This window comes from Gopherus flavomarginatus, chromosome 1 (genome assembly GCF_025201925.1).
Source record: "Gopherus flavomarginatus isolate rGopFla2 chromosome 1, rGopFla2.mat.asm, whole genome shotgun sequence".
Classification (NCBI taxonomy): Eukaryota; Metazoa; Chordata; order Testudines; family Testudinidae; genus Gopherus; species Gopherus flavomarginatus.
Window position 1 is genome coordinate 157101349 of NC_066617.1, and position 27247 is coordinate 157128595.

Genomic DNA, 27247 nt, shown 5'->3' on the forward strand with positions numbered 1-27247 from the left:
AGTGGTAGTATAATATTTTCTGTCTTATTATCTCTCTTTCTTAACAGCTCCTAACATTGTTAGCTTTATGGACTGCCGCTGCATATTGAACAGATGTTTTTGGAGAACTATTCACAATGACTGCAAGATCTTTCTTGAGTGGTAACAGCTAATTTAGACCCCATCATTTTGTATGTATAGCTGGGATTATGTTTAAATACTTTGCATTTATCAACATTGAATTTCATCTGCCATTTGTTGCCTGGTCACCCAATATTGTGAGATCCCTTTGTAACTCTTCACAATCTGGAAGACTGAACAATCTTGAGTACTTTTATATTGCCTCCAAACTTTGCCACCTTACTATTTGCCCCTTTTCCAGATAATTTATGAATATGTCAAATAGCTCTGGTCCCAGTACAGATCCTTGAGGAACCCCACTATTTACCTCTCTCCACTGTGAAGACTGACCATTTATTCCTACCCTTTGTTTCCTATCTTTCAACCAGTTACTGAGCCATGAGAAGACTTTTCCTCTTATCCTATGACTGCTTACTTTGCTTAAGAGCCTTTGATGAGGCACCTTGTCAAAGGCTTTCTGAAAGTCCAAGAACACTATATCCACTGGATCTCCCTTGTCCACATGTTTGTTGGCCCACTCAAAGAATTTGAATAGATTGGTGAGGCATGATTTCCCTTTATAAAAGTTGTGTTGACTCTTCCCCAACAAACTGTGTTCACCTAGGAGTCTGATAATTCTGTTCTTTACTATAGTTTAAGCCAGTTTGCTTGGTACTGGAGTTAGACTAACTGCCTGTAATTGCCATATTTGCCTCTGGTCCTTTTTTAAAAATCAGGATCACATTAGCTATCTGCGAATCATCTGGTACAGAAGCTGATTTAAGCGACAGGGTACATACTCCAGTTAGTAGTTCTAAAATGTCATATCAGCATTCCTTCAGAACTCTTGGGTGAACACCAACTTGTCCTGGTGACTAATTACTGTTTAAATTTATCAGTGTGTTCCAATCTACTGACACTTCAATCTGGTACAGTTCCTCAGATTTCTCAACTAGAAAGAATGGCTCCTCTCTAGTAAAGTCCGATGCAGAGCAGAGATGATGGTGGGGAGGAGTAAAACTGTCTGCCTACAGCCCTGCCTAGCAATCAGACACTCCTCCCCTCACCACCACCCTTTTTTTCAGACCACTCAAGCGCTGGTAGCAGTTTTAAGTCTGCATCCTTAGCCACTTTGTCTGCACTAGAGAACTGCATCTCAGCGAACTGTAGTAGAGTGACTGAACCAATGTAAGTTGCAACAGTGCAGAAGTCCACACTGGGCACTCTGTTCCAGCAGCACACAGCACCACGACTCCACACCCAGTGCAGGTTGCTGGGCCTGTGGAGTGTTGCAGTCATCCCACAGCAAGGTATGATGTCTGTTTGCACCAGTTCACATCTCTGGTTTGTTCAGTTGGTTGAGCTGAATGTCTCGTGTGAGGGTCAGAACATGCTCCAGGAGGGGCAGAGACTATGCAGTGCTACCCCTTCACTCTACCCATGCAGATGCCACAGCAATGGACTAGGCTGCCTACTGAGAGGGAAATGGATTTGATCCTATAGCTCTTTGCCATCTATAACTGCTAGGATCATATTGGAATCCATTTGTATGTGAACAGACACATGCAGCTGATGTCACATAAGGCTTACCTGAGGCTGAGAAGGGCTGGCAGTGAAGTTAAAGGCTTTGTCTGTCCTAAAAAAGAAAGATCAGTAAGGTGAAGACTTTCTAAAGCTCACAGCATAAATGCTTGAAAACACACACACACACAGCATCTTCAGAGAACTGCTCTTCAAAGCTGCATTCATGAAGCACAGGGAGATATTAAGGCTGTGAGCTAAGCGTTTCTGGGGGACTTACACTTCTATGTTTGTAGAGAGAGCTCTTTTCAAACTAGTCCTACGTGCTTTAAGCACTGGGAGAGAGAGTCAGGCCCTTCGTGCCGGAACAGGGTAGTAGCACAGAGCTGATCTGGAACTGGAATTTCTGTTCTGAGGGAAAGTCCAATATTTCAAAAATAAATAAATAAATAAATCATCAAATCAGAATAAAGAGCTGAAATTTCACAAAGTTCCTGCAAAATGAACTGTTCAATCTAAAAAAATTAAAAATCTATATTTTTTCATACTTTATTTTAAATTATTTATTTTATATTGTACTATGATTTTTAAAATACATTTAGAAACAGATCGTTTGAAATGGAAAAATCAAAGTGTTCCATTCCAAGAAAGTTAACTCTTATTAACATGCTTTGATTTAAGGTGACCATATGTCCTGATTTTATAGGGACAATCCCAATATTTGGGGCTTAGTGTTATATAGGGGCCTATTACCCTCCACCCCCGTCCCAATTTTTCATACTAGCTGTCTGGTCACCCTACTTTGATTCAAATTCCCCCACACACACACACCAAAAAAAAGGTTGTTTAAAACACATTCCGGCTGAATATTTTGAATGTGACAAATTGGCATTGTCCAATGGAAAAAGCAATGCCAAAAACATTTCAAAAAGCTTTAGTGGTGCATGGAAAAAGTGATCAGCAGGATGGGGAGCAGAGGGGATCTCAGTGCTGCTTGATCATGAGATGCTGCTGCATAGCTATGGTGTTGGTCCTGCCCAGTTCCAGAATAAGGCCCTAGAGGAGTTTGCTACACTAGCTGCCTCATAGAATCATAGAATATTAAGGTTGGAAGAGACCTCAGGAGCTCATCTAGTCCAACCCCCTGCTCAAAGCAGGACCAATCCTCAACTAAATCATCCCAGCCAGGGCTCTGTCAAGCCTGACCTTAAAAACTTCTAAGGAAGTAGATTCTACCACCTCCCTAGGTAACCCATTCCAGTGCTTCACCACCCTCCTAGTGAAATAGTGTTTCCTAATATCCAGCCTAAACCTCCTCCACTTAAATATGAGGCCATTGCTTCCTATTCTGTCATCTACCACTGCTGAGAACAGCCTAGCTCCATCCTCTTTGGAACACCCCTTGAGGTAGTTGAAGACTACCCCTCACTCTTATCTTCTGCAGACTAAATAACCCCAGTTCCCTCATATTGGCATGGGGAGGATCACACGTAAGAACATGGTGTGAGGTGAGGTGATGAGTTATCCCTGAACTAAAGCCTGATTAAGCCACATGCAGTGATGAGTCATTCTATTGTAGGGCTCAGCCAATCTACAAACCAGGAGCTGGTTTACCTCTCAGAGCAGGTATAGAAGCTTCACAGGAGAAGCAGCACCTCAGTTTTCCCAACATCATTTCGTGGCTAGAAGTCTCCCCTGCCTGATAGTGATGATAGACTCCACGGGCCTTAGCCTGCTTTGACTCCAGCCTTGCTCCCAGCCCTGCTCCGTCCCTGCTCCTGCTTTGTTTCAAACTTACTCTTGACTCTTGACTCCAGCTCAGACCTCTAGCTACAGTTCTTGGCCCAGCTGCCACTGCACTGACCACTAGACAGGACTGCCACTGCTCCAACCACTAGGCATGGCCCTCTATATATTGGTGTCTAACAGTTTGAGCAGCCTGACCTGTCAGGCCCAGTGGCGGCCAAGATGGATTGTTTATGCCTGCAGGTGTCTCCAACAGTCAAAATGAAATCTCCAGGCACGCCCTCCACAACCAAGTGGCCAGCTACAATGGGAAAATGCTTTCTTGCACTCACAGATTCCAATGGTGCCACGTCCCTCCACACTATAAGCTGTGAAAGCTTAAGGTCTGGGCTCTAAGATCCTTCTACCAAAGAGATTTGGTGGGAACCATTAGAAGTTTTGGGGGTTTCTCAATCAATGTCACTGCTGTTCCCGTTGTGCCCAAATATGTACCCAAATAACTAAAGTAAGATAGGGCTCATCATCATCTTACTGGCAGGCAAAGCACTGGATTAGGCATCATCACTCCTGGAGCTGAGAGACCTGATTCTCCACAACTTTGATGAATTTGTTAGTGATTTTTTTATGTATGTTTAGTGACCCAAACCATGCCTGCTCCACTGAAGTTGCCCTGCAGTTACTCAAACAAGGTCCCTGACCAATCATAGCTTAACCCAGCCATTTCTGACACCAAAGTCCTTTCTATGCCAATAATAGCTTTCACCACTGATTCCATCCATCCGTACCACTAATCTCCCATGGCCCTGCGGCTTCTTATTTAGTTCAACATCTCCACTGTATCTGAGCGGAATTAAAATCACACAAACTCAGCCAAGGAGGACTACAAATGATATGTCAAAATCCGTTGACAGGACCCTCCCATGGTGGTTGGAGACAAGGTATGGCTCTTAGCTCAACACTTGGATACCTCCCAACCCTCAAAGTAACTAGACCACCATTATCTTGGCCCATTCCAGACCATTCAACAGATCAGGATGGTGGCCTTCAAGCTCCAGTTACCCTATACTATGAAGATACAGCTGGTATGTTTGCTTATTGAATAAATATGTGGATAACTCCTTTCCCAGATGCAAAACACAACCTCCACCCCTCCTGTCACAGTTCAGGGGAAGGAAGAATACTAGATGGAACAGATCCTGGATTTTAAGCTCCTCCAAGGATAAAGCATGTACCCCATGGACTGGAAACAGTATGGCTCAGCCGACCATTTGTGGGAACTGGCTAGTAACATGCATGCACTCAACTTGTTTCAGGAGTTCTATTGATTGTCCCCAGAAAAGCTGGGCCCAAGGATGTTGGGGAAGCATCCTGGATGGGGAGGTGATGTGAAGAGTTAGAGCCTAATTAAGCCACATGTAGTGATAAGTCATTTCTGTGATAGGCTCCAGCCAATTTACAAGCCAGGAGCTGGTCTGGTGGCTCTCAGGGTGGGGTCCATAAGTCTCACAGGAGAAACAGCATCAACATCAGGTCATAGCTTGATCTCTCCCCTGCCTGATAATGACGATAAACTTCACAGGCCTTAGCCTGCTCCAGCCCTGCTCTTGCTCCAGCCCCGTTCCTAGCCCAGCTCCTCCTTTGTTCCAAACCTGCTCTTGACTCTGGCTTCGACCTCTGGATCCAGTTCCTGGCCCGGCTGCCACAGCACCGACCACTAGGTTGACCCTCTACATCTCAGTTTCTAATATTTGGCAGCTTAGTTGGAGAATAGCATCAGCAAAAGTTTTTAGATGTTGGCGACTGTGCAACAAGTATTTCTGCGAGTTGTTCAGCACTTGGGTTAGAAATACTGTGGGACTAGCCTCCTTAACGTGTGCATTGTTTAAGCACACAGGAAGGACACTGTTTGGTTCTAGAACTGATTTCATTTTCTCCTGCTCATTCAGAATCCCAGCCTAACACAAGGCAATATGCAGTGTTAATCAAAAGGCTAAGAATTCATTTCCATTCAGTCTAAAAGCAAGCGTGAGTGCACGCACATGAGCATGGTAGATATGCACTTTGCTAGTGTTGCGTTTTAGTCCAGAAATTAAAGGGTTAATTATCTCACTGTGTATGCAGATGGGCTAACGTGCAGTTCAAGTGAGCTACTGTAGTCCCTTTAAAAAAGTGTCTGGGGAGAGGAGAAGGTGGCACAAGGTTGGTGCTAATGTTCTGGATGGTATTATCTGTATTTCAGTTTAGCTGCTCCATATCCAAAGTGCTGTTCTGTATCATCGTTTTAGTTAAGATCAATCCTTGGCAAATTAAATAAAAAGTTAACCATTCTGTTGAGCAATCAAAGTGGATTTGAGCAAAGCTTTGGAATTCTGTAGATTCTGCCCTGGCAAAGGATATATTCAATTATCTCGCTCATCTGTCCTGTTTCAAACTGTGATCTGTTTATTCTGCAGAATTTGGGAATCAGAGGCCACAGGAACCCAATTGTTCACAGCTTTTTCGTGGAAAATAGGGGAACGGGTTTATCCTGGGTTATTTTGTGTGAACAATATCACTGACTTTTCTCAGAACCTGTCCACTTAAATGGCAGAGTAAAATTTAGGAGTGGGGATGTAAGCATTTGAGAGGAAATAAACATTTTGAAGAGCAACTTAGAGAGTTAAGAGAAATGTAAATTTTCCTCTCTCTTCATCGGTACTGAAGTATTTTATATTCCCTGGTCTACAGATTGAGAAACTAAGGCACACACAGGGGCTGTGACGAGCACACAGCAAGTCAGTGGCAGAGCCAGATGAGAGCTCAGGACTGCCTGACTCCCCACTATGTGCCCACCTTCAGGCTATGCTGGCCCCCATTATTCGCAGTCAGCCAAGTTCCCAGCTCTTTGTCCTGTGGCCACAGCACAGTGGGATGACAGACAAGCTGGATGCAGCGTTTGGAGCCGCAGAGGTTCAGGCTGTGAGTGAGATGACAGAAGAACTTGTACTCCTGGGAGGAGCTCGCTCTCACCACCACACAGAGGCTGCTTGGCTTAGCTAGCCCACAGCCAGTCTCATCTTGGCCATGCAGCCAGGGCCCGACTTGGCCCTGGATCTGCCCCCATCCTTTTCCCCAGGACATTGCAGGGCACATTTCCAGACACAAAAGGATCCTTCTCACGCACCCAACTTTGAAGCTTCCCCTGAGCTGACCTGGGGAGCCCTCATGCCACAAAAGAGTAATAAAGAGGAGACCGCCGCATCTTCTGTTAGTGACCCCTCCCCAACCAACAGTCCCAGCAGGCTCCCCACATTTGGCCTTGCATCCCCCTCCCCCTGCATCAGCCCATCTGAGAGCGTGTCTGACAGCAGCAGTGCTGAAAATAATCCTAGCCTAAATTGTCCCCTCCTCGGCAGACATTTGCATGCAGGGGCCAAGAAACTGACACAGCTTACCTTCGTGGGAGTGGGGACTTTCCCCTAACCCCAAGCTAAAGAAGAAAGCAGAATAGCTGGTCCACAAACCCCACAGATCTCAGAGCTCCATGGGGGCACGAGGCCTTCTGCATAGAAGTCCTCTGGCTCTATGCCACCTCTCTGCCAACACAAGTTCATCGGAGCTGCTTTCCCTCATGCAGCAGAGCCCCTGACTTTCCATTGGAACCATACCACCTCTGGCTGTCCCAGCAAGTGTCAGAGAAAGATATGCTTCCTTCCCATTGCCTATCCCATTTCCACTCAGATCCCTGCAGACCTACAGACTCTTGCTCAGGAAGGTGCAGGGAACCCTGCTACCAAAGCAGCCAATCCTTTCCCACCCCACGCACATTGGAAGGAGCTCCCCTCTGAGCACTGATCCCAAGGATATGAACTGACTCCTTATTTCTTTTGAGGAACAAATGTGCAGGTTCCTGATTGCCTGGGTGCTCTAGCTGAGCAGTCTGCCAATCAGCACCTACCGCCCAATGACAAACTCCAAGCTCAATTTAAACTAAAGAAAAAAATAGTGCTGAAGGTCACTGAGTCAGACGGGGGATGGATTTCGGTAGAGGTCAGGAGAATGTTATGCTCAGATTTCAATAGAAGTAATCAGACCTCATGCTTCAGGGCCCCATGTCATCAGTGGAGCAGTCAGGAAGGAATCCCCTACCCACACAACAGTGCATATCTATTGAGGTGAATTATGGGCAGCTTTCACCTTACTCTGAATCAGGTGTTGGCCACTGCTAGGAATTGAATATTGGTCAAATGGACCCTTAGTCTTCTCTGGTGTGGCACCTCCATTGAGAGGAGATGTGTGCATCCTGTGCTGTATTAGGCAGGTAAGGAGTTAATTCCCATCAAAGAGAGCCTGACAGAAGGCATGCCCTACCATGGGGATCTAGCTGAGTCCACTTTCTGGAAAGAAGAGTTCCACCTAATCTCATCAGACAAGGTATTTAAGCAGGAAGAGGGAGTAACTTGGGGGCTCCTAGAAGGAAGGAGGAAGTGACGGTCCCTTTCCTTCTAGTCCAAAGATGCAACAGAACAGGGCGGCTCCAAGCCGCAGCCCTAGGCCTGACCAGTGGGCCTGAAGTCACTGGGAGGCTGACTTCCTCCCGCCTGAGGAATGGGTTTCTTCTTACCCTGAAAGCCAGGGGACCACCTTCAGACCAAGCCCGTCCAGGAGGCACAGTCTTTCATAAAAGTGAGGATGGTGTTTCATTCCTGTAGCCCAGGGAGACAAAGCCCTAAGGCATGGTGATCCTGAGGAATGACCTGAGTGACCTCACCAAATAAATGGTCTCAGCGGAGAGTCTCTGGTCCCTTGCAGCTGGAAGTGAGCCTACCTGGGGAAACACACTCAGGAAAGCTTTGGTCTAAAACAGCAAGAGCGGGGAGGCTAGTGCCTTAGATTTTTTCTCCGTTCAGTGCCCAAATGAAGCTGCCAGGGCCACCCATAAAAAAAAAGTTTCTCATCTCATGTGTTCTCCTAGGATGTGAAAAGAGCGTAACTGAAGGCACTATCCTTGTATCTACTTAGATGTGAGTGGGAGCAGTTTCCACCCTGTATGAGCGCGCGCACACACACACACGACAATCCCACTTGCACATGTTCACAAATCCTGCTTACGTGAGTTGGAAGTTCTTGAGCCTCGTGACCAGCAGCTCATACTCAATATCAAACAGTGCCATGGAAGCCACGTCTACAAATATGATCTGCTCAGAGGGTCCCATCTCAGGCGTGGGTTCCGAAGGGCAGAGTGTACGGCTCACTTCCTGGTAGTTGTAGGTCCTCTGGTAACTACAGCAGCCAAAAAGGGAAAAATGCCAACAGCCACCAAATAAAATAGAACAGAAAAATGCCCTTCTTCTATTCTAGCAGAGTTATTTAGACAGACCTGGGATGACCAGCAGTGGCTTCAGAACCTCAGGCTGTGCAAGGCCATTTCCCTGGAACTCTGCTGCAGTGCGAGTCTGCCTCAGCAAGGAGAACTGAATGGGGATTAGCATTTGGAAGCTTAACCCCAGATTGCTATGAGTCAGTTATAATATAACATATGGAGATATACCTATCAGAACTGGAAGAGACCTCAAAAGGTCATTGAATCAAGTCTAGTCCCTTGCCTTCACTAGCAGGACCAAGTACCGATTTTGCCCTAGATCCCTGAATGGCCTCATCAAGGACTGAGCTCACAACCCTGGGTTTAGCAGGCCAATGCTCAAACCACTGAGCTATCCCTCCCCCTCTGGAAACTAGTTTGGTGGTGGAGGCACACATGCCTATCCATTGTGTGCTGCAGCAGCATGTGGTTGAGGTATGCTGGCGGTCACTAGTTAGGAACAATTACAGTTCCTGAGTTGTGCAAGTGCTAGTGATGGGATGCATGTACCAGTTATAGGCCCCTCCTCTCACAGTTTATCAACTAGATGCTCTGCAGGACTTGGTGGATCACAGAGGCAGGTTCACTGACCATTGTTGGGAAAAATCCACACTGAGGGAATATTCAGAAATTCACCTCTATTTGCAAAATGGAATACAGAAATGTTCCCTCCTGCAACTGTAGTGACTTATTCTGCATGTCCCAGCCTACCTACCATCTGCTCTCCTGGCTCATGAAGCCAGATACAGTAAAATCTTGACAAGAGTCAATAACTATTTAAGTACACCCCTCCAAGTAGCTGTAAAACAGGTGTGGTGTGTGTCTCTCACAGACTGAAATGCCTGAGGACATAGCTTGATGCTTTTGAGAAGTGTCTCCCCTGTATTTTCTCAGCATGCCGTATTTTGCACAGCATTTGAGGGATGAGGGGGAAGAAGAGCATGCTGATGAATAAGAGGAAGTGCAGAGGCTATCTGCCAACTGTGAGCAGCCCATAGCATGACCAGTTGGCAGTGCTGCCAACCACAGGAGAACCAGGGGCCAGGATGCGCTGCACATACACTTTGAAAACAGGGCATTGCTAAGTTGAATCAATCTGTTCAATTTCCCTTGCTAAAGGGAAACGTCAATCATTTTGATCAAGAGAAAATTCACAAGTTGGATGCCAGCAATTGTGAGACCATGGGAAAACTTAAACAAGCCACCGCACCAAGTATTCCCAGACTTGCAGTATAATGCTGAGATTTAGCAACAGGGGAAGGAGGGACAACCCGCCTGTTACAAACTGCAAAGAGAATCTCTGCCACTTACAGGCCTCGAAAAATCAGAGGGACTTGCCATGACAGGACCCCCTTCTGCTGGCGAACTACAAACAGGATGGGATACTGCAGGTCCTCAGAGTCACTCTTCACATACACCCGCACTGCATCCACCTGTGGGAAGACAGACAGAAAGGCAAGTGTTAGTGGAAACTACACAACATGCTGTCCCAGTCCCTTCAGTCCCTTGTTCTGTTACTCCCTGGCAGCACACAGGGGTTTAGCAGAAGATATGGCTTGCTGTTTCCTCACCGAGCGGCAGAGGGGAGCGTTTCTAGGGGATCCCGGCAGAAGTAGGTTTTAAGAAGGAAGAAGGTGTCAGCATCACAAATTTTGATGGGGAGGTTTCCCCATACATAGGGGGTGGCATGGGAGAAGCACACGAGTGCTTGAAGGAGGAGTGACTAGTCAAGGCTGGTGTAATTGGCAAAGCAAAGGCAGGGGTCTCAGCAAGTTACATTCAGAGGTTGGCCTGGACAATAATGCTCCAGAAATAGCCAGCACCTCTTATGAGCCATCATCTCATCAATGAACAGTGCCTAGTCACTACTGCCAGTTTGGTACTCGGTGTAACACTTTCAAACTGGCCAGTCAGGTCTCCACCATCCTCAAACATCCCCCAGGGCCCTGAGTACAGTGCTAACCCCACTTCTGAGCGGGGGAGGGAGAAAGCAGGCTGTGACTGAGAGATTTCCCCCAGAGCCTGAGAAAGACACTCAAACTCCCAGAGCCTCAAGCACAAACTGATGCCTGAATCCTCAATGGGCCAAAATAGGACTGTAAGCCTCAGAGAAGCAAAATAGCCTAGATGTGGGGAAGTGTTTTTGCCAGTAAAATGATAGTGGCAGAGCCAGATTGAATTCAGTTTCCTGAATCCCAGTGCTTGTAACACAAGACCTGCCTGTCTCTTAGAGATCACGCTGGGGCAGGGGTAAGGGGCATTCTCTCTATACAGAGACAGCTGGCCACATCCAATAGTGACTTGCCTGGCATTCCACAGGAGTCTGTAGCAGGGATGAGGATGAAACTCCACTCTCCTGAATACCAGTCCAATCCTTACCCATGGGATCAACCTTTTTCTTCCTTCAGGCCTCTGTCTCGTGCACTAACTACACACAATCGCTGTCACATACAGCCAGGGTCAGATTATGACATTCTGAGGCCTAAACCATGTCAAGTGTAAGAGGTGCAATACCATAAAAAACGGGAATTTATTATTGTCACAGAAAGGACATTGAATTTATTAACATGAAAGCTTTATATTTGCATATATACAAAGGCGAGGTTGTAAAAATAGAATAATCTTCATTTTCAGCATCCCTCTCTGTAACAATGACACCATGACAAAAATAAATTTTAGACAAATTCTTTGAACTAATTGTGTATGTAAGTAAAGTAGAAGTAAACAATACAATATAAAAAATACAAAATAAAAAATACAGTAAATAATACAGTTTACTAGATGAGTTCTCAGGAAATTTCTCTTCTCTGTTAGGGCATCTAAATTGTGGAATTCCTTGTCTGAATACACAATGAGACTCTTAGAGACTATATAAATGGCAAAATAGGATACAAGAAACAATAGAAGATATAGGATGCAGATAACTCATAAGCTTAAAGCTCAACTATTAGTCATATTGATATAAATTAGGGCTGATGATTAACTCAAAAATTAATGGCAATTTGAAAAATGAATCACAATTAATCACACTGTTAAATAATAGAATACCAATTGAAATTTATTAAACATTTTTGGATGTTTTTCTACATTTTCAAATATATTGATTTTTATTACAACACAGAATACAAAGTGTACAGTGCTCACTATATAGTAACATTTTTTATTACAAATATTTGCACAGCAAAAATTATAAACAGAAATAGTATTTTTCAATTCATCTCAGACAAGTAATGTAGTGAAATTTCTTTCTTGTGAAAGTGTAACTTACAAACATAGATTTTTGTTACATAACTGCACTCAAAAACAAAACAAATGTAAAACTTTAGCGCCTGCAAGTCCACTCAGTCCTACTTCTTCTTCAGCTAATCACTCAGACAAACAAGTTTGTTTACATTTCCAGGAGATACTGCTTCTTATTTACAGTGTCACCTGAAAGTGAGAACAGGTGTTTGCATGGCATTTTTGTAGCTGACATTGCAAGGTATTTACGTGCCAGATATGCTAACTATTCATATGTCTCTTCATGCTTCGACCATCAAGTCAGAGAACATGCGTCCATGATGATGATGCTCGTTAAAAAAATAATGCGCTAATTAAATTTCTGACTGAACTCATTGGGGGAGAATTGTATGTCTCCAATTCCATTTTACCCACATTCTGCCATATATTTCATGTTATAGCAGTCTTGGATGATGACCCAGCATGTTTGTTTTAAGAACACTTTCAAGGCAGATTTGACAATGCAAAAATAAATATAAAAAGTGAGCATTGTAAACTTTGTATTCTGTGTTGTAATTGAAATCAATATATTTGAAAATGTAGAAAACATTCAAAATATTTAAATAAATGGTATTCTATTATTGTTTAATAGCACGATTAATTGTCCAATTAATTTTTTCAATCCCTTGACAGCCTTAATATGAATTACACCCACATAATCAGCAAACCATCTGAAAATTGCATGCAGGTTGTATTTTTCCAATAAATCGATTTGTTTTGTTTTTTTAGAAGGTTATGCTGAATTACCTAATATTGGTACTAAAATTAGTAGCAGAAAGTTTTTATTGAAACCAGTAAAAAAAAAATTGTATATTATTAATATTGACATTTATATATCTATGCAACAACTATGTGGGTGTGGGTGTGTGCGCACGCATGTGCATGCGTGCATCAAAAACCTGTGTTATTTTACCAGGCTATTTCTGTGAAAGTTAGTGCTATTTTGTCTATGTTCTCACAGGAAAACAAGAGAGGATATATACTTTTTTTTACATTATGAATAAGGAAAATTATCCTTTTCATAAATGAAAAAAAAACTTTTGATTAATTTTATTAGGGAAATACAACATTTATCCAGACTGTATATAATGTATATTCACAAATGTTTATTCCAATTTAATTTTTGCTACAAAACAATGAATTGTTGGGATTTTTCTTTTGCCAAATTATAAAAATACAATATATTATGCATAGGATATGTGATTTATAAGTTTATATAAGAATTTTTACATAGCATACTACCTATATTAAAATATTATTTTACACACTCCAAACCTGCTGAGCAGAAAATTCCAGTCTTTTTTCTGGGCAGACATCTCTTTTGCATTCGCTTCTCTATCCTTTATCTCCTCTAGAACCACTAATTAATCTTGAGTAAATACCTTGGACACACATAGTGACAACAAGCTATATGCGCGAAGAGAAAAATAATTTACCAGTCTGGTAATCTCTAGACAGGCATTGAGAAAGTGAGAAAAAACTAGCCTATATTCAAGCAAATAGATTGAATATTCTAGGCTTTAATAGCCTATAAATCATATATGCACATAGTTTGAAATAACTTGCTCAACAAGTACTCAGAATACTTTGATATATATCTTCCTTCACTTCTCTCAAAACCCTCTATTTATCCTTTCATCATCACTCTCCAACATTTACTGTGAAGGTTCCCGAAACTGACGGAGGGAAGCCAACACAAATTTATCCTCCTCAAGATCCACTCGACCCAAGTCCATAAGACGATCACCTACAGACTCAATCATGTGAAACATGGATAGCACATGAAACAGAAAGAGGCGTGCGCACTAAAATACACAGTTGTACGTATGTATAAATCAAAAGAAGAAAGAACACTAACATACGAGTATGAGCTTGGCAGCATTGCGTCACAACACTGGCATCTCCAACCTCACATTTCCCCCCAATTTTATTGGCAGTGAGAGTATTTATTTATTTAAATAAGTTATGAAGGTGCAGTCAGAATTTTACCAGTAGCGGGCCAACAAAACACTGCCTTAGGAGACTGATAGCAGACTTATTCATAGAAATACTAATTTTACAAGTGCGATTATCGTTTATCTCAGCCCTGGCCTCCTGCCTGTCAATAATGAACAATTAGTGAAGGGTTAGGGTAGGATAAAGGTATTGGTGTATCCAGATGTGTACATTTTTGTCATATTTGAATGAAAATATTTATATAGAAGATTCTCTCTCTTTTTCCCATATCTCCTTTATTTATCAACCGAGTTTGATAAAACTTGAAATGGAGTCAGTTTTTTTCTTTTTTAGAGGCCCCTAATACTGCGAGGCCCTAAGCTGTAGCTTAGTTAGTTTGTACCTTAATCCAGCACTGCATACAGCTATTTGCCACGCCAACTGAGCTGAGCCTCTCACGGGGCTCTGGGGAGGTCAGTTTTCAGATAGCACAGCCAAGCACAAAGATTTTGTCTAACTGTAACAAGATGCAGTGTGGATAAGGGTTGATTCTACTATATGGAGGGACTGGAATTCTATTGCTGGCTCTACCACCAATGACCTTGTGAAACACCTGTTGTCCTTATTTGCCCCACATGTATAAGGGGTTATTGATACTTGCTTCTCCTAGGTCAAAGGGGTTTTTTTTTTTTTCAAAAGGTGTCAGCATAGCCTACTGCTTGAATGAGTGTTGTGTGTTCCCCTATAATGGCTGGCCAACGTAGGAGGATAAGAGACTACTGTTGCTGAGAAGTAAAATAAATTGCTACTTTAGCTCCAGGGGTGGAGGTGAGTGCTGTGGCATGGAAGGAACTGGATTCAAACCTTGCTTTGAGAAGCAAACAAGCAGCATTTTGCCTGGCCTCATTGTATTCTTGCTCATGTTTGCCGGGAACCTGGTGCAAAGTTCTTTCGAGAAGCTGCATGCAGTGCTGACACAAGTTAGCAGCTGCCTTTTGCAAGTCATCGGGAATGTTAGGTGATAGTTAACTATTATTTCAAAAGCTTTGATCACTATGAACCAAACACAGCCTGTTCCAACTTGGCTAAATCCTAAGAGATTTTTACCAGGACAACAACAGGCCCCTCAGCCACACTTCATCTTTCTATCCCTCAGAGCTAGACCTGTAAAAAGTGCCACTCTGCCCCATAATGGCAATCACAGACCCAACAGCAGGGCACTGAAGGACAGGGAACTGAGATAATGGCCTGCACTTTAGCTAAAGTCTTTACAGATCATGCCCAAATCAAAGGTTTACAACTGCATGTAAATGGTGGTGTGCAAGTTAAAGCGCAATTATACCTAAGCAAGAATAAATGTGACAAAAGTCTTCTCAATGACTCCAAGATCATGTGGGTTCAGTTTCCATCAACACATTTTCTCACAGCCTGCGATCTAGAAGTCAAGCTAGGCTCCTTCCGCCATATCCCTCATCACTGGTAATAAAGATCCTACAAGATCGCCAACCCCTCAGCCTTCAAAATCATAAGTCAAACCTCAAAAAGTCACAAGATTTTAAATGATAAATGCTGGGCGCTTTTTTTTTTTCTTTCTTTTCTGCTTTCATGGACTTTGGGGGACTTGCCAGTCACATTTTCAAGCTAGTATCTGCAGCTATGAAGGCTAGAAACAAAACTACTTTTTTTTTTAATTAAAGCATGTAACTAGGCTTCATCTATCCCATATTACCTCAACTCTAGGACCCGAGGCTTTAAGGAAAACACCAAATAAGAAGAGACTGGCAATGAAATGGTGACAGCTGGCAACACTGCCAGAGCCATAGGCTGAGAGTTTGATATATGAGGCAGAGTAGACTTGAGCTCCGTCCTCTGTAGTTGAATTGACTGTGCAAGGCTACACCTTGGATATTGAATCAACTCTCTGTGTAAGAAGCTGCCTTTTGTTTGTGTGTGTTTGCTATACATTTGTACTGGACAGCAGGTCAGGCATGGAGTAAGGAAGACGGCCTGAGGACAATGAAGGAAGGTTGAAACTAAGAAGTAGGATACACAGTTGTCATTCAGGGTCTGAATCCCATTGTTGCTGCTATAGCAACACATATGGCCAGGCCACTCCTTATTTATAGAGCAAACGTGCTGTCTGGTCTCTTGCAACAGGAAGTTACCACCAAGATCCTACACCAAAGCAAAAAAATAAGGAATGCTGCTTCATCTGGCTGCTGGGCCTTGATCTACAGCAAATCTGTTATCCCAGGTGACCCAGAAATCAATGCTGTTCAGAATCCATTTTCCTCTCCGCCTAGTGGCCCATCTCCAGCATGCAAATTCAATTAGCTCTGAGCAGCAAGGTAACAAGTCATAAAAGAAGGGAAACTGCAGTCTGCTGCGAGGGAGAGCGTGGGGCCCTGGCAGCCTGCAGGAGACAAGCTGCTCTAGAGAGGCTAGATATTCCCATGCCAGATGCCAGTTTCCTCATGTTGCCATGGCAACAAGAACTAGTTTATGATGTTACAGACAAGACAGGGGAGTGATAGAAATTCATCCATTTAAGTCTTCTACTTTAAGGATGGTATAAGCAGGGGTCCAGAAGCTTTAGAAAAAACATCTTTTAGGGCAATTTCTTTTTTACATATTGCATGTGCGCACGCACACACACACACACACACACACACACACACACACTTCTTTTGAGAGGGCATTCATCAAGATTGGTGCATGAGCCAGTACACCCAAGGATACAGACTGGGACTGCTCTGGAGACCTGCCATAGCAGCTTCTGCAGAATGTATGTTATCATTTAAAATAAAAGGAATCCAGTTTGTAGCATTGCTGGCAACAAAAAATTCCCAGTGCAACTCCAGAGGCTGCCTGCACAAAGCCACAGAGAGAGAGAGAGAGAGAGAGAGAGAGACACACACACACACACACACACACACTACAACGATAACTGATCTTAATGGAGAAAATATGTATCTTCTCTGAGAGCACGGGTGGGGTTTGTGATTGTGTAGATGGAGCGTGACTCATTGCCACTCCTCTCTAGCCAGGCATCCCAAACTCACCGGCCCTCCCCACCCAATGCTGGGTCATATGTTTCCAAGACAGGCTGAGCTATAGGTAGTTATATCATGTCAGAAATCATCAACCATGTATGCATGTAATGTGCAAACCAAGTCAAGTACAGAAATAATCTGCCTCTTATCTCATTGCTACTCCTAAGTGGCACTGTCACATTTTGCCCCTTTGCTAGCGATCTCAGCCAAGAGGCTACAGGATAGAAGGCACAGTGTTGCCGAGCTCTCTTTATATGCATGGACGTGGTCCCTACAGGTCATGCACATTGGCGAGGAAGCATATGTATTTGCATAGGAAAGCTTGTTGTTACTCCTGCCTATGCAACTGAATAGAGCAGGGGTAGGCAACCTATGGCACACGTGCTGAAGGCGGCACACAAGCTGATTTTCAGTGGCACTCACACTGCCCGTGTCCTGGCCACCGGTCCGGAGGGCTCTGCATTTTAATTTACTTTTAAAATGAAGCTTCTTAAACATTTTAAAATCTTATTTACTTCACATACAATAGTTTAGTTATATATTATAGACTTATAGAAAGAGACCTTCTAAAAGCATTAATGTGTATTACTGGCACATGAAACCTTAAATTAGAGTGAATAAATGAAGACTTGGCACAGCACTTCTGAAAGGCTGCTAACCTCTAGAATAGAGACACTCAAATGAATAAGGTAAGAAAAGACTAGAATTAATCTCATAGTATCTTTTGTCATTTGACATATCACTGTACCCTTACCAGCTCCGCACCCGTACCCTACATAGAATGAATCTTGCAAACATTCTCAGCTCAGCCAAAGGGCACTGCAAAATGGGGCAGAGGGAAGAGAAGTAAGCCTAGAACAGGATGGGAGAGAGAAAAGGGAGGGTGATTATACACAGAAAGTTTACACCTGACATTTCCTGCATGTGCTGCAGATAAACAAGCCATCTAAACAAAAGGCTGGAAGATTTTTGAAATCCTAGTCTCAAATTCTCTCCTCTTCTCTCTCTAGATCCATCTGTGGCAGGTTCCCCCTGGAGTGCCACCTGGAACTGGGGTACCACTGAGCCCCCTGACCAACCAGCCTGGGCTCCCTCTCATGCTGTGCTGTTGTGACAAGGCCTCCAGACTTGCACTTTCACTAGCCTTCATACAGGTAGGGCCACACCCAGCTGCAGTTACATGCAGGTTCTCTGACCAGCCCCTGCATAGGAAGGCTACAGCCAAGGAAACTCCCAGCTCCCCATGCACGCATCTCCTCTAGAGTATAAACCCAAAATTATACTGTCTTGTGCTGTACGGAGAACTGTACAGTATAAGCTCATAAAAGTTCACCCCCCCCTTCCATGTGGAGAGGAATATGCAACAGCCTTTGCCCCTGCGCTATGATTCCCATACACTTCATTCCACCTCACTGGTTTAGATAAAGCAAAAAACAGGTTTATTAACTACAAAAGATAGATTTTAAGTGATTATAAGTGATAACAAACAGATCAAAGCAGATTTCCTAGCAAATAAACAAAAAAATGCCAACTAAGCTTAATATACTAAATAGATTAGATATGCATTAGCAAATTCTCACCCTAAGAGAGAATACAAGCAAGCTGCAGATCATTCCAGCCAGGACTTTGTCAAGTCAGGACTTAAAAACTCTAAGGATGGAAATTCCACCACCTCTTTAGGTAACCCATTCCAGTGCTTCGCCACCCTCCTAGTGAAATAGTGTTTCCTAATATCCAACCTAGGCCTCCACTACTGCAACTTGAGACCATTGCTCCCTCTTCTGTCATCTGCCACCACTGAGAACAGCTGAGCTACATCCTCTTTGGAACCCTCCGCCCCTTTTAGGTAGTTGAAGGCTGCTATCAAATCCCCCCTCACTCTTCTCTTCTGCAGACTAAATAAGCCCAGTTCCCTCAGCCTCTCCTCATAAATTGTGCTCCAGACCCATAATCATTTTTGTTGCTCTCTGTTGGACTCTCTCCAATTTGTGGGGGCCCAAAACTGAATACAATGCTCCAGATGTGGCCTTACCAGTGCTGAAGAGAGGGGAATAATCACTTCCCTTGATCTGTTGGCAATGCTCCTACTAATGCAGCCCAATATGTCATTAGCCTTCTTGGCAACAGGGGCACACTGTTGACTCATATCATGCTTCTTATCCACTGTAATCCCCAGGTCCTTTTCTGAAGAACTGCTGCTTAGTCAGTTGGTTCCAAGCCTGTAGCAGTGCATGGGATTCTTCCTTCTTAAGTGCAGGACTCTGCACTTGTCCTTGTTGAACCTCATCACATTTCTTTTGGCCCAATCCTCCAATTTATCTAGGTCACTCTAGACCCTATCCCTACCCTCCAGCTTATCTACCTCACCCCCCAGCTTAGTGTCATCCACGAATTTGCTGAAGGTGCAAACCATCCCATCCTCCAGATCATTAATGAAGATGGCCATCAGGAAGTTTAGACTTGAAATTAGATGAAGGTTTCTAACCATTAGAAGACTGAAGTTCTGGAACAGCCTTCCAAGGAGAGCAGTGGAGGCAAAAGACATATCTGGCTTCAAGACTAAGCCTGATAAATTTATGGAGAGGATGGTATGATGGGATAGCCTAATTTTGGCAATTAATTGATCTTTGACTATTAGCGGTAAATATGCTCAGTGGCACGTGATGGGATGTTAGATGGGGTGGGATCTGAGTTACTACAGAGAATTCTTTCCTGGGTGTCTGGCTGGTGAGTCTTGCCCACATGCTCAGGGTTTAGCTGCTTGTTGTATTTGGAGCCAGGAAGGAATTTTTCTCCAGGGCAGATTGGCAGAAGCCCTGAGGGCTTTTCGCCCTCCTCTGCAGTGTGGGCCACAGGTTACTTGCTGGAGGATTCTCTGCACATTGAAGTATTTAAACCATGATTTGAGGACTTTAATAGCTCAGACATAGGTTAGGGGTTTATTACAGGAGCAGGTGAGTGAGATTCTGTGGCCTGCGTTGTGCAGGAGGTCAGAGTAGATGATTATAATGGTCCCTTCTGACCTAAAAGTCTATGTCTATGTTGAACAAAACCAGCCTAGGACAGACCCCTGGGGCACTCCGCTTGATACCGGCTACCAACTAGACATCAAGCTGTTGATCATTATCCATTGAGCCCAATGATCTAGCCAGCTTTCTAGCCACCTTATAGTCCATTCGTCAAATCCATATTTCTTTTACTTGCTGGCAAGAATATTGTAGGAGACCATATCAAAAGTTTTGCTAAAGTCACGTCCACCACTTTCCCGATATCCACAGAGCCAGTTATCTCATCATAGAAGGCAATCAGGTTGGTCAGGCATGACTTGCCCTTGGTGAATCCATGTTGACTGTTCCTGATCATCTTCATCTCCTCCAAGTGCTTCAAAATGGATTCCTTGGGGACCTGCTCTATGATTTTTCCAGGGACTGAGGTGAGGCTGACCGGTCTGTAGTTCCCCGGGTTCTCCTTCTTCCCTTTTTTAAAGATGGGCACTATATTTGCCTTTTTCCAGTCATCTCAGACCTCCCTGATTGCCACAAGTTTTCAAAGATAATGGCCAATGGCTCCGCAATCACATCAGCCAACTTCTTCAGATGCATTAGATCTGGACCCATGGACTTGTGCATGTCCAGCTTTTCTAAATAGTCAATCTGTTCTTTCACCGAGGGCTGCTCACCACCTCCCCATACTGTGTTGCCCAGTGCAGCAGTCTGGGATCATCCCTTGTCTGTGATGACCGAGGCAAAAAAAAGCATTGAGTATTTCAGCTTTTTCCATATCATCTGTCTCTAGGTTGCCTCACACATTCAGTAAGGGTCCCACACTTTCCCTGACCGTCTTCTTGTTGCTAACATACCTATAGAAAACCCTTCTTGTTAACCTTCACAACTCTTGCTAAGCTGCAACTCTAAATTGTGTTTTGGCCTTCCTGATTACACCCCTGCATGCTTGAGCAATATTTTTAATACTCCTCCCTAGCCATCTGTCCGAGTTCCCACTTCTTGTAAGCTTCCTTTTTGTGTTTAAGCTCACTGAAGATTTCTCTGTTAAGCCAAGGTGATTGCCTGCCATATTTGCCATTCTTTCTGCATATCAGGATGGTTCGTTCCTGCACCCTAAATAAGGCTTCTTTGAAATACAAGCAGCTTTCCTGGACTCCTTTCCCCCTCATATTAGCCTCCCAGAGAATCCTGCTCACCAGTTCCCTAAGGGAGTCTAAGTCTGCTTTTCTGAAATCCAGGGTCTGTATTCTGCTACTCTCCTTTTTTTCTTTTGTCAGGATCCTGAACTCGACCATCTCATGGTCACTGCTGCCTAGGTTATCACCCACTTCTACTTCCCCTACCAATTCTTCCCTGTTTGTGAGCAGCAGGTCAAGAGGAACATGGTCCCTAGTTGGTTCCTCCAGCACTTGTACCAGGAAGTTGTCCCCGACACTCTCCAAAAACTTCCTGGATTGTCTATGCTCTGCTGTATTGCTCTCCCAGCAGATGTCAGGTTGATTGAAGTCTCCCTGTGATCTGGCAACTTCTGTTAGTTAGTTAGTTGTCTGAAGAAAGCCTCATCTACCTCATCCTCCTGTTCTGGTGGTCTATAGCAGAAGCCCACTGCAACATCACCCTTGTTGCTCTCACCTGTAAACTTAAACCAAACATGATCAGCACATATTATATAAATCCAGTTCTGTGACACTTATTTTGCTAAATTTTCTCAACACCTCAGGTATTGTGGGATAGATTCTCTTGGTGCAATCTTTGTGCCACGCAGCATAAAGAGGGCCAGATTCTCTGCCATAAATGGCCATTGGAGAATACCTGCTGGCAGCTGCCCCACTCTATCCCAGTGTAAGGGACATGCTGTGGGAAAATGGGGGCATGGCATGACAAAGCTCTCTTTTTACTGGCATCTTACATCAGCTACATGGCAACTTAACACCCAGGCCAGGCCAGCAGATAATAAGGGAGCTATAACAGCTCCCTTCTGATCCTCCTCTGTGCACTCTGAAGGACTTGGATGCAGGGGAGAAATGAGCCATGTATATTGAGGAGGATGTCACTCATGGGCAGTGGATGAACCCTGGGCTCAGGAAGGCTAGACCCCAACCAGGACCACCCCTTCTGCCCGAGGCCCTGCCACTGCCAGCAGAGCCCAGAGGGCCACCCCCCAAGACCACCTGAGCCCCTGCAGCCCCGAACACTGGGTGGGTGAGCAGGCGGTGCTCCCTGAACCCCAGCCCCGGAGCACCAGGAGATTGGGCAGTGCACACACACCCAGCTGGGCGGGCGGCACGGCCTCCCTCCCCTAGCCCCAGAGTGCAGGCCAGCCCCCAGTGACATGACCTTTCTATATTTTATTGCATATGCTCTGAGGGTTCCTTTGAATTTCTAACCCTCTGAGAAGGGGGATCATTGTGATAGATAGAAGGGACCCATCTGATCAGAGTCCATCTCCCTACCAGAGGAGCCTATCAAACCCAATGGAGGATGTACGGATGATACCACACCCACCTTTCAGCGCTGACTGTAGGCACTCACACGTGATGACACCGTCAGCATGTCTACGTCATGCCTATCAGTACAGTTCAGCAGCTAGGGTTGGAATATACATGTGCGGTGGGGTTTACTGCTAGGCTGGCAGGGATATAATAAATCCAATGACAGAGGCAGAGTTCGGCTACATCCTTGAGAGACTAACTCTTGGCTTTGAAATGATGACAGCTGCCTTCAAATGAAGTAGTCATTTTCAGCTATAAATGTGATTTAATTAATCTTAGTGTTCTCTCTCCCCGCCCCCTTTCCCCTGAATATGGTTCATACAACACAGTCAAGCTGGCTTGATGGATTTCCTTTCACATAACTCTGGCTGAAACACCTGCTGGAAGTGGAGCGGTTGTAATATTACCAAAACACTAATCTAGGAGTACAGTTGCAATATTAGGGCCTATAATCTGACTGTATAGCTAATGGTATCACTGATTAAGGAAGAGCCAGGTTTACCTAGATCAAACCTGACACACATTTTGAAAAAAGTGTTACTGTAACTTGAATTACTTCTGTTATGTTCTTCTCCTTCTTTTGTTCCAAATAAAAGTAACTTGTGTTCATTTAAGAGGCATGGTTGGATGGTTGCATTTTGGAAGAGCAAACAAGAAGTGCTAGTTAATTAAAAAAGATAAGTGGTCTCAATGCATAGTAACTGTGAAGAAGTCACACAGAGTTAACGGACACATACTCCCACATTCAACCCATTCTTGTACGCTGGCCAGAAAAGCCGTGGCAGGACACACATTCGTCTTGCTTGCAAATAAGGAACCAGATTCACTGTGGGGTCCTAGCAACAGAGACTGGTGTAGGCGACTCCAGTGACCCTGTGACTTGAATTCCTCCCCCAACCCTTCTGATTTGATTAGTTTCTAGGCCTCAGGTTTTTTGAGCCTCAAAAGAAAGTGTTGAACTGATGGGGTCATGACTGCAACATAGACAGTCAGATCTAGTGGTCAGGGTGGGAGTCAGGCCGAGTCAGGTACCAGGAGGTCAGAGTCTGAGACGGGCCAGTGGACAGACTAAGGATCAGGTGTCAGGAGGCAAGCAGGGTCTGCTTAACAGGAGATTAAGGTTGAGGGCAGATTAGCAATTGAATAATGAAGTCAAGGACAAAACAGGGTCAGGAGCTGGAGCCTGAGGTCTATCTCAAGCAGGGTCTGAAGCAGACAAGGGCAGGCAGTCTATGTTATTGCTCAGACAGCTCCCTTCATGGTTTCCATCCTGTTTGAAACAGTGGTAGCGGCCAATCAGTGGGCTATGAGGGGCCACCACTCAGGTCCTGCTGGGCAATACTTTCTGCCAAGGCCAGCCATGCAGGGTTCTCCCATGGGAGCCCAGCCTAAACCTCCAATGGCAATGCAGAGGCCTGAGCAGCCCAGAACCCCCATGGTCACAGTTTCCAGCCTTGCAGGTTCTAACAGATGGAAGGTGCTCGTGATTGACAGCTGTAGAGACTGAAGGTTTCACAGATCCAGCCGATGCTCACTCCTCTATCCTGGATTTGCAGCACTGTTATACCTTTCAGGTCTCTTTGATGTTCTCAGCTCATTCTCATCCCAGAACCTTCCCTCTTCCCCCTCGTTCCTAAAGGGTGTGCAACTAGGTACAAAGCATGAATGTGGTTAGGCATCTTTAAGCCCCTTGGTTTTCAGTTTAAAATGATTTTTACTGAAAAATTCCCAGGTTTTACAAAAAGTATTATTTGTTTTTTTCTGATTTTCACCCTACTTTTGTATCATTCAAATATACAAAAATAACTTGTCTTATTAGGAAGGTACAATATATTGCATGAGATCTATATATTACAATAATACATTAGTCTGTGTGTATATGCAAAGCTGCCTGTTGAAGTAAGACTATTAGTCTAGAAGATACACACAATAAACCAGACTCACACGCACTTCAGAGCTTGCATGCATGCCTGCTTCACGTATTGATGAATCTCACACCCACTATGTACACATTTCAAGCTGTTAGCAGGTAACAGTCTAAAGATGACACACTTAAATGAGAAGAAAACAAAAATCTGTATCAGAATACGTTTCAGAACACAAGGAAGTATTTGAAAGTTTAAAAAAAAGAGAGAGAGAGAGAGAGAAAAGGATGAAGATGAGTGTGTACACTGCAAATGGTGTGGCCCAATTATTAAATGTAAATATTTATAGACTAGTAGTTCTAAGTCTACAACAGTAAACTGTTTATTCAAATGAAAAGTTTTATTTGGGGATTAGAGATCTATTGTTTTCTTAAACTCAGAGATGGCATTGTGTTTTGAGTTCTGTTTTAGTTCTGCAGCAAACCACATTGATTAACAGAATTCAAAGCTTTTATCTACTGAATACTTTCTCCCCATCTTTCCAACCACCAATATAAATCCCAGTATTTGCCCAGAAAAATTATTAGGTTTTTTGCACTGATTTTCACCTATTATTGTTCTTGTGGAAATAAACACTGATAAATTCCTGGGGGAAAATAAAATAAAATAAAAATGGAAAATGAATGCGGCCCTAGGCATCTTTCACAGTTTACTCTACAAACACATTGCAAACACTTGTCATTCTCATAGGCCTTGTCTACACTTGAAACTGCCCCAGTTTTAGCAATTGGTGCAGCTGCAAGCCCCTAAGGTAGCCAAGGAAGCTGTGATTTGCACTAGTGGAACCTAGCCCAGTTTTAACAAATTGTGTACAATAATGTGTGAAAGCTCCCTGGGCAAACAGAGAGAGCTTATTACAAACAGAAAATGCTATATACTTGTTGAGTAGGGCCCAGAGGGGGCAAACTGCGATTATAAACAGACACCCTGATGCAACCAAACAGATGGAGTTACTAGAGCCATTCCATAATACATTTCACCTCTTGGAAAGGCAGTCCACCATTTCATGGGAGGAGAAGGATCTTTGTTTTTACTGCACTGAACATTCACACACACCCCTCTCCCCTCAACAACACAGGATCATTACAGAGCTTTGTATCTGCCACTCTGACACCCTGGGAGGAAGCTGCAACGTGTAAAGGCCTCAGGACACACTCTGCAGTACAGCTGACCAGAAAGCAACCCCTAATTAATCTTTTAATACTGTCCCAGAGAAGTCCTGTAGGCCTCATATTAATAATAGATTAATTTTTTCATCCAAGAGCTTTTACTACAACACCGCTCACTAGGCTGTTACTCTCACACCTTTCCTTTCCTGCTCCCCAGGAATGTTACTGAATAGGGTGAGTTTATTTACTATTTTTCATTTGATGTCCCATCCACAGAAACCTAATCGAAATCATACCTGCAGAAGTGGAAATGCTGTGTCAGAGCCTCTCATCCGTAAGGTCCTGCCAAAGCTAGGTTACTGAACAAAGCATATTTTACTGTAGCCCAGCAAACTCCTCCACGTTCACCCCCTGCTCTCTCCCAACTTCTCACTGGCTCACTTGGGGTAACCTCTAGAACAGATGGCTAAAACACACTCTGCTGCAGTTCACTTCTTCCTGGATACCCATATTGCCCCCTCCAGTCCATACACAATGCAGCTGCTATGATCATCACTCTGATGCTGGCTCTCCTCTTTGAACAGCTCCCTGCTTTCCACCAGAGTTCAAGCTTCAAAGCCCTGTTCGGCTTTAATCCTTCCTGATTAACCACTCATCTCTTGTCAACGACCTCACATCTCTGCTCCACCACCTGATGCAGACCTCAACTGCCCATTTCTCCCCATAGACTACTCAGCACTGTCCTCCATGCTGCTACATGCCTATGGCACCTCCTCCCTGAATTAATCTATAAGGCCACTACCCTCTTCTCCTAGAAATCCCTCCTCAAGGCTGCTGAACTGCCTATAAGACAACCATCACTATCCAACACTGGATCAAATACAATATGCGAGTCCTGAGACAGAATAAAGATGGGACCAGCCCTAGCATACCAATTACCTTTGCCCAGCGCTGTCCCTTTGTAAGCTCTCCTGCATGGCACTATACCTTAAAACCAGCCAGAATATGGTGTCCCACTTGGTAAGCCAGTGCTCCGTGATCTGTGGGTTTCTGGGTTTAGTTTAAAGGGTGTTGGGTTTTGCCTTTTAAAGCCATAAATGCCTTAAGATCTACCTATCTGGGAGACCTCCTCTCTCCCCATGCCACAGCACCACACTCAGGATCAGCAGCTCGTGAGCTGAAGCCTCATTGGCATACATAAGCTGGGGCTGTTGCCAGGGCATTTTCAGGCTTTGGAATTTTCACATACATGCACAAGAATCAGAAATAGACCAAATCCAGTGATCTTCAGGGTGTGCTGCAAAACTTAACCCCCTCCCCCGGTATTCCAAAATGAAGGTGTAGGGGGAGGTAATTGTAGAGATGGGAAACCATTGCAGGGTGTTGAAGCTTTGGAATTGCCTTTTTTTGCTGGTGCTGGGTTATATTGCATTGTGTTGCTGTGTATATTTAGGCATTTTTGTTGTTGTATTTTTAAATAATGCCAAAGTCACTGTAGTGTCTGACTGTGAGCTGTTTTTTAGTGTTTGCTCCTCAAAAAGCGCCATCTTTACTTGGAGTGATCCAGTCAGGATAACATACCTTCTTTTTATCATCATCCCCGCCCTCATCCTGCTTTCTTCCTATTTGTTGCATCTTATTTCAGAGCTTAAAAAAAAAAAAAAAAAAAAGTAAGGCAACTCCCATCTTTTCATGTGCTCTATATTTATATCTGCTTACTGTATTTTTCACTCCATGCATCT

General features: G+C 44.1%; 1 protein-coding gene across 4 annotated transcripts in view; it reads right to left on the bottom strand.

The window, feature by feature from the left end:
• SIDT1 (SID1 transmembrane family member 1) overlaps nucleotides 1–27247 on the bottom strand; it is a 96681-nt gene that overhangs the window by 54157 nt on the left and 15277 nt on the right. For all 4 annotated transcript variants that reach the window (XM_050932622.1, XM_050932612.1, XM_050932603.1 and 1 more), the window contains exons 2-4: nucleotides 10019–10140; nucleotides 8458–8628; nucleotides 1690–1735 (exon numbers count right to left, since the gene is read on the bottom strand). In XM_050932622.1, coding sequence (XP_050788579.1) covers nucleotides 1690–1735; nucleotides 8458–8628; nucleotides 10019–10140 — 339 coding nt within the window. The remainder of the gene's footprint in view (nucleotides 1–1689; nucleotides 1736–8457; nucleotides 8629–10018; nucleotides 10141–27247) is intronic.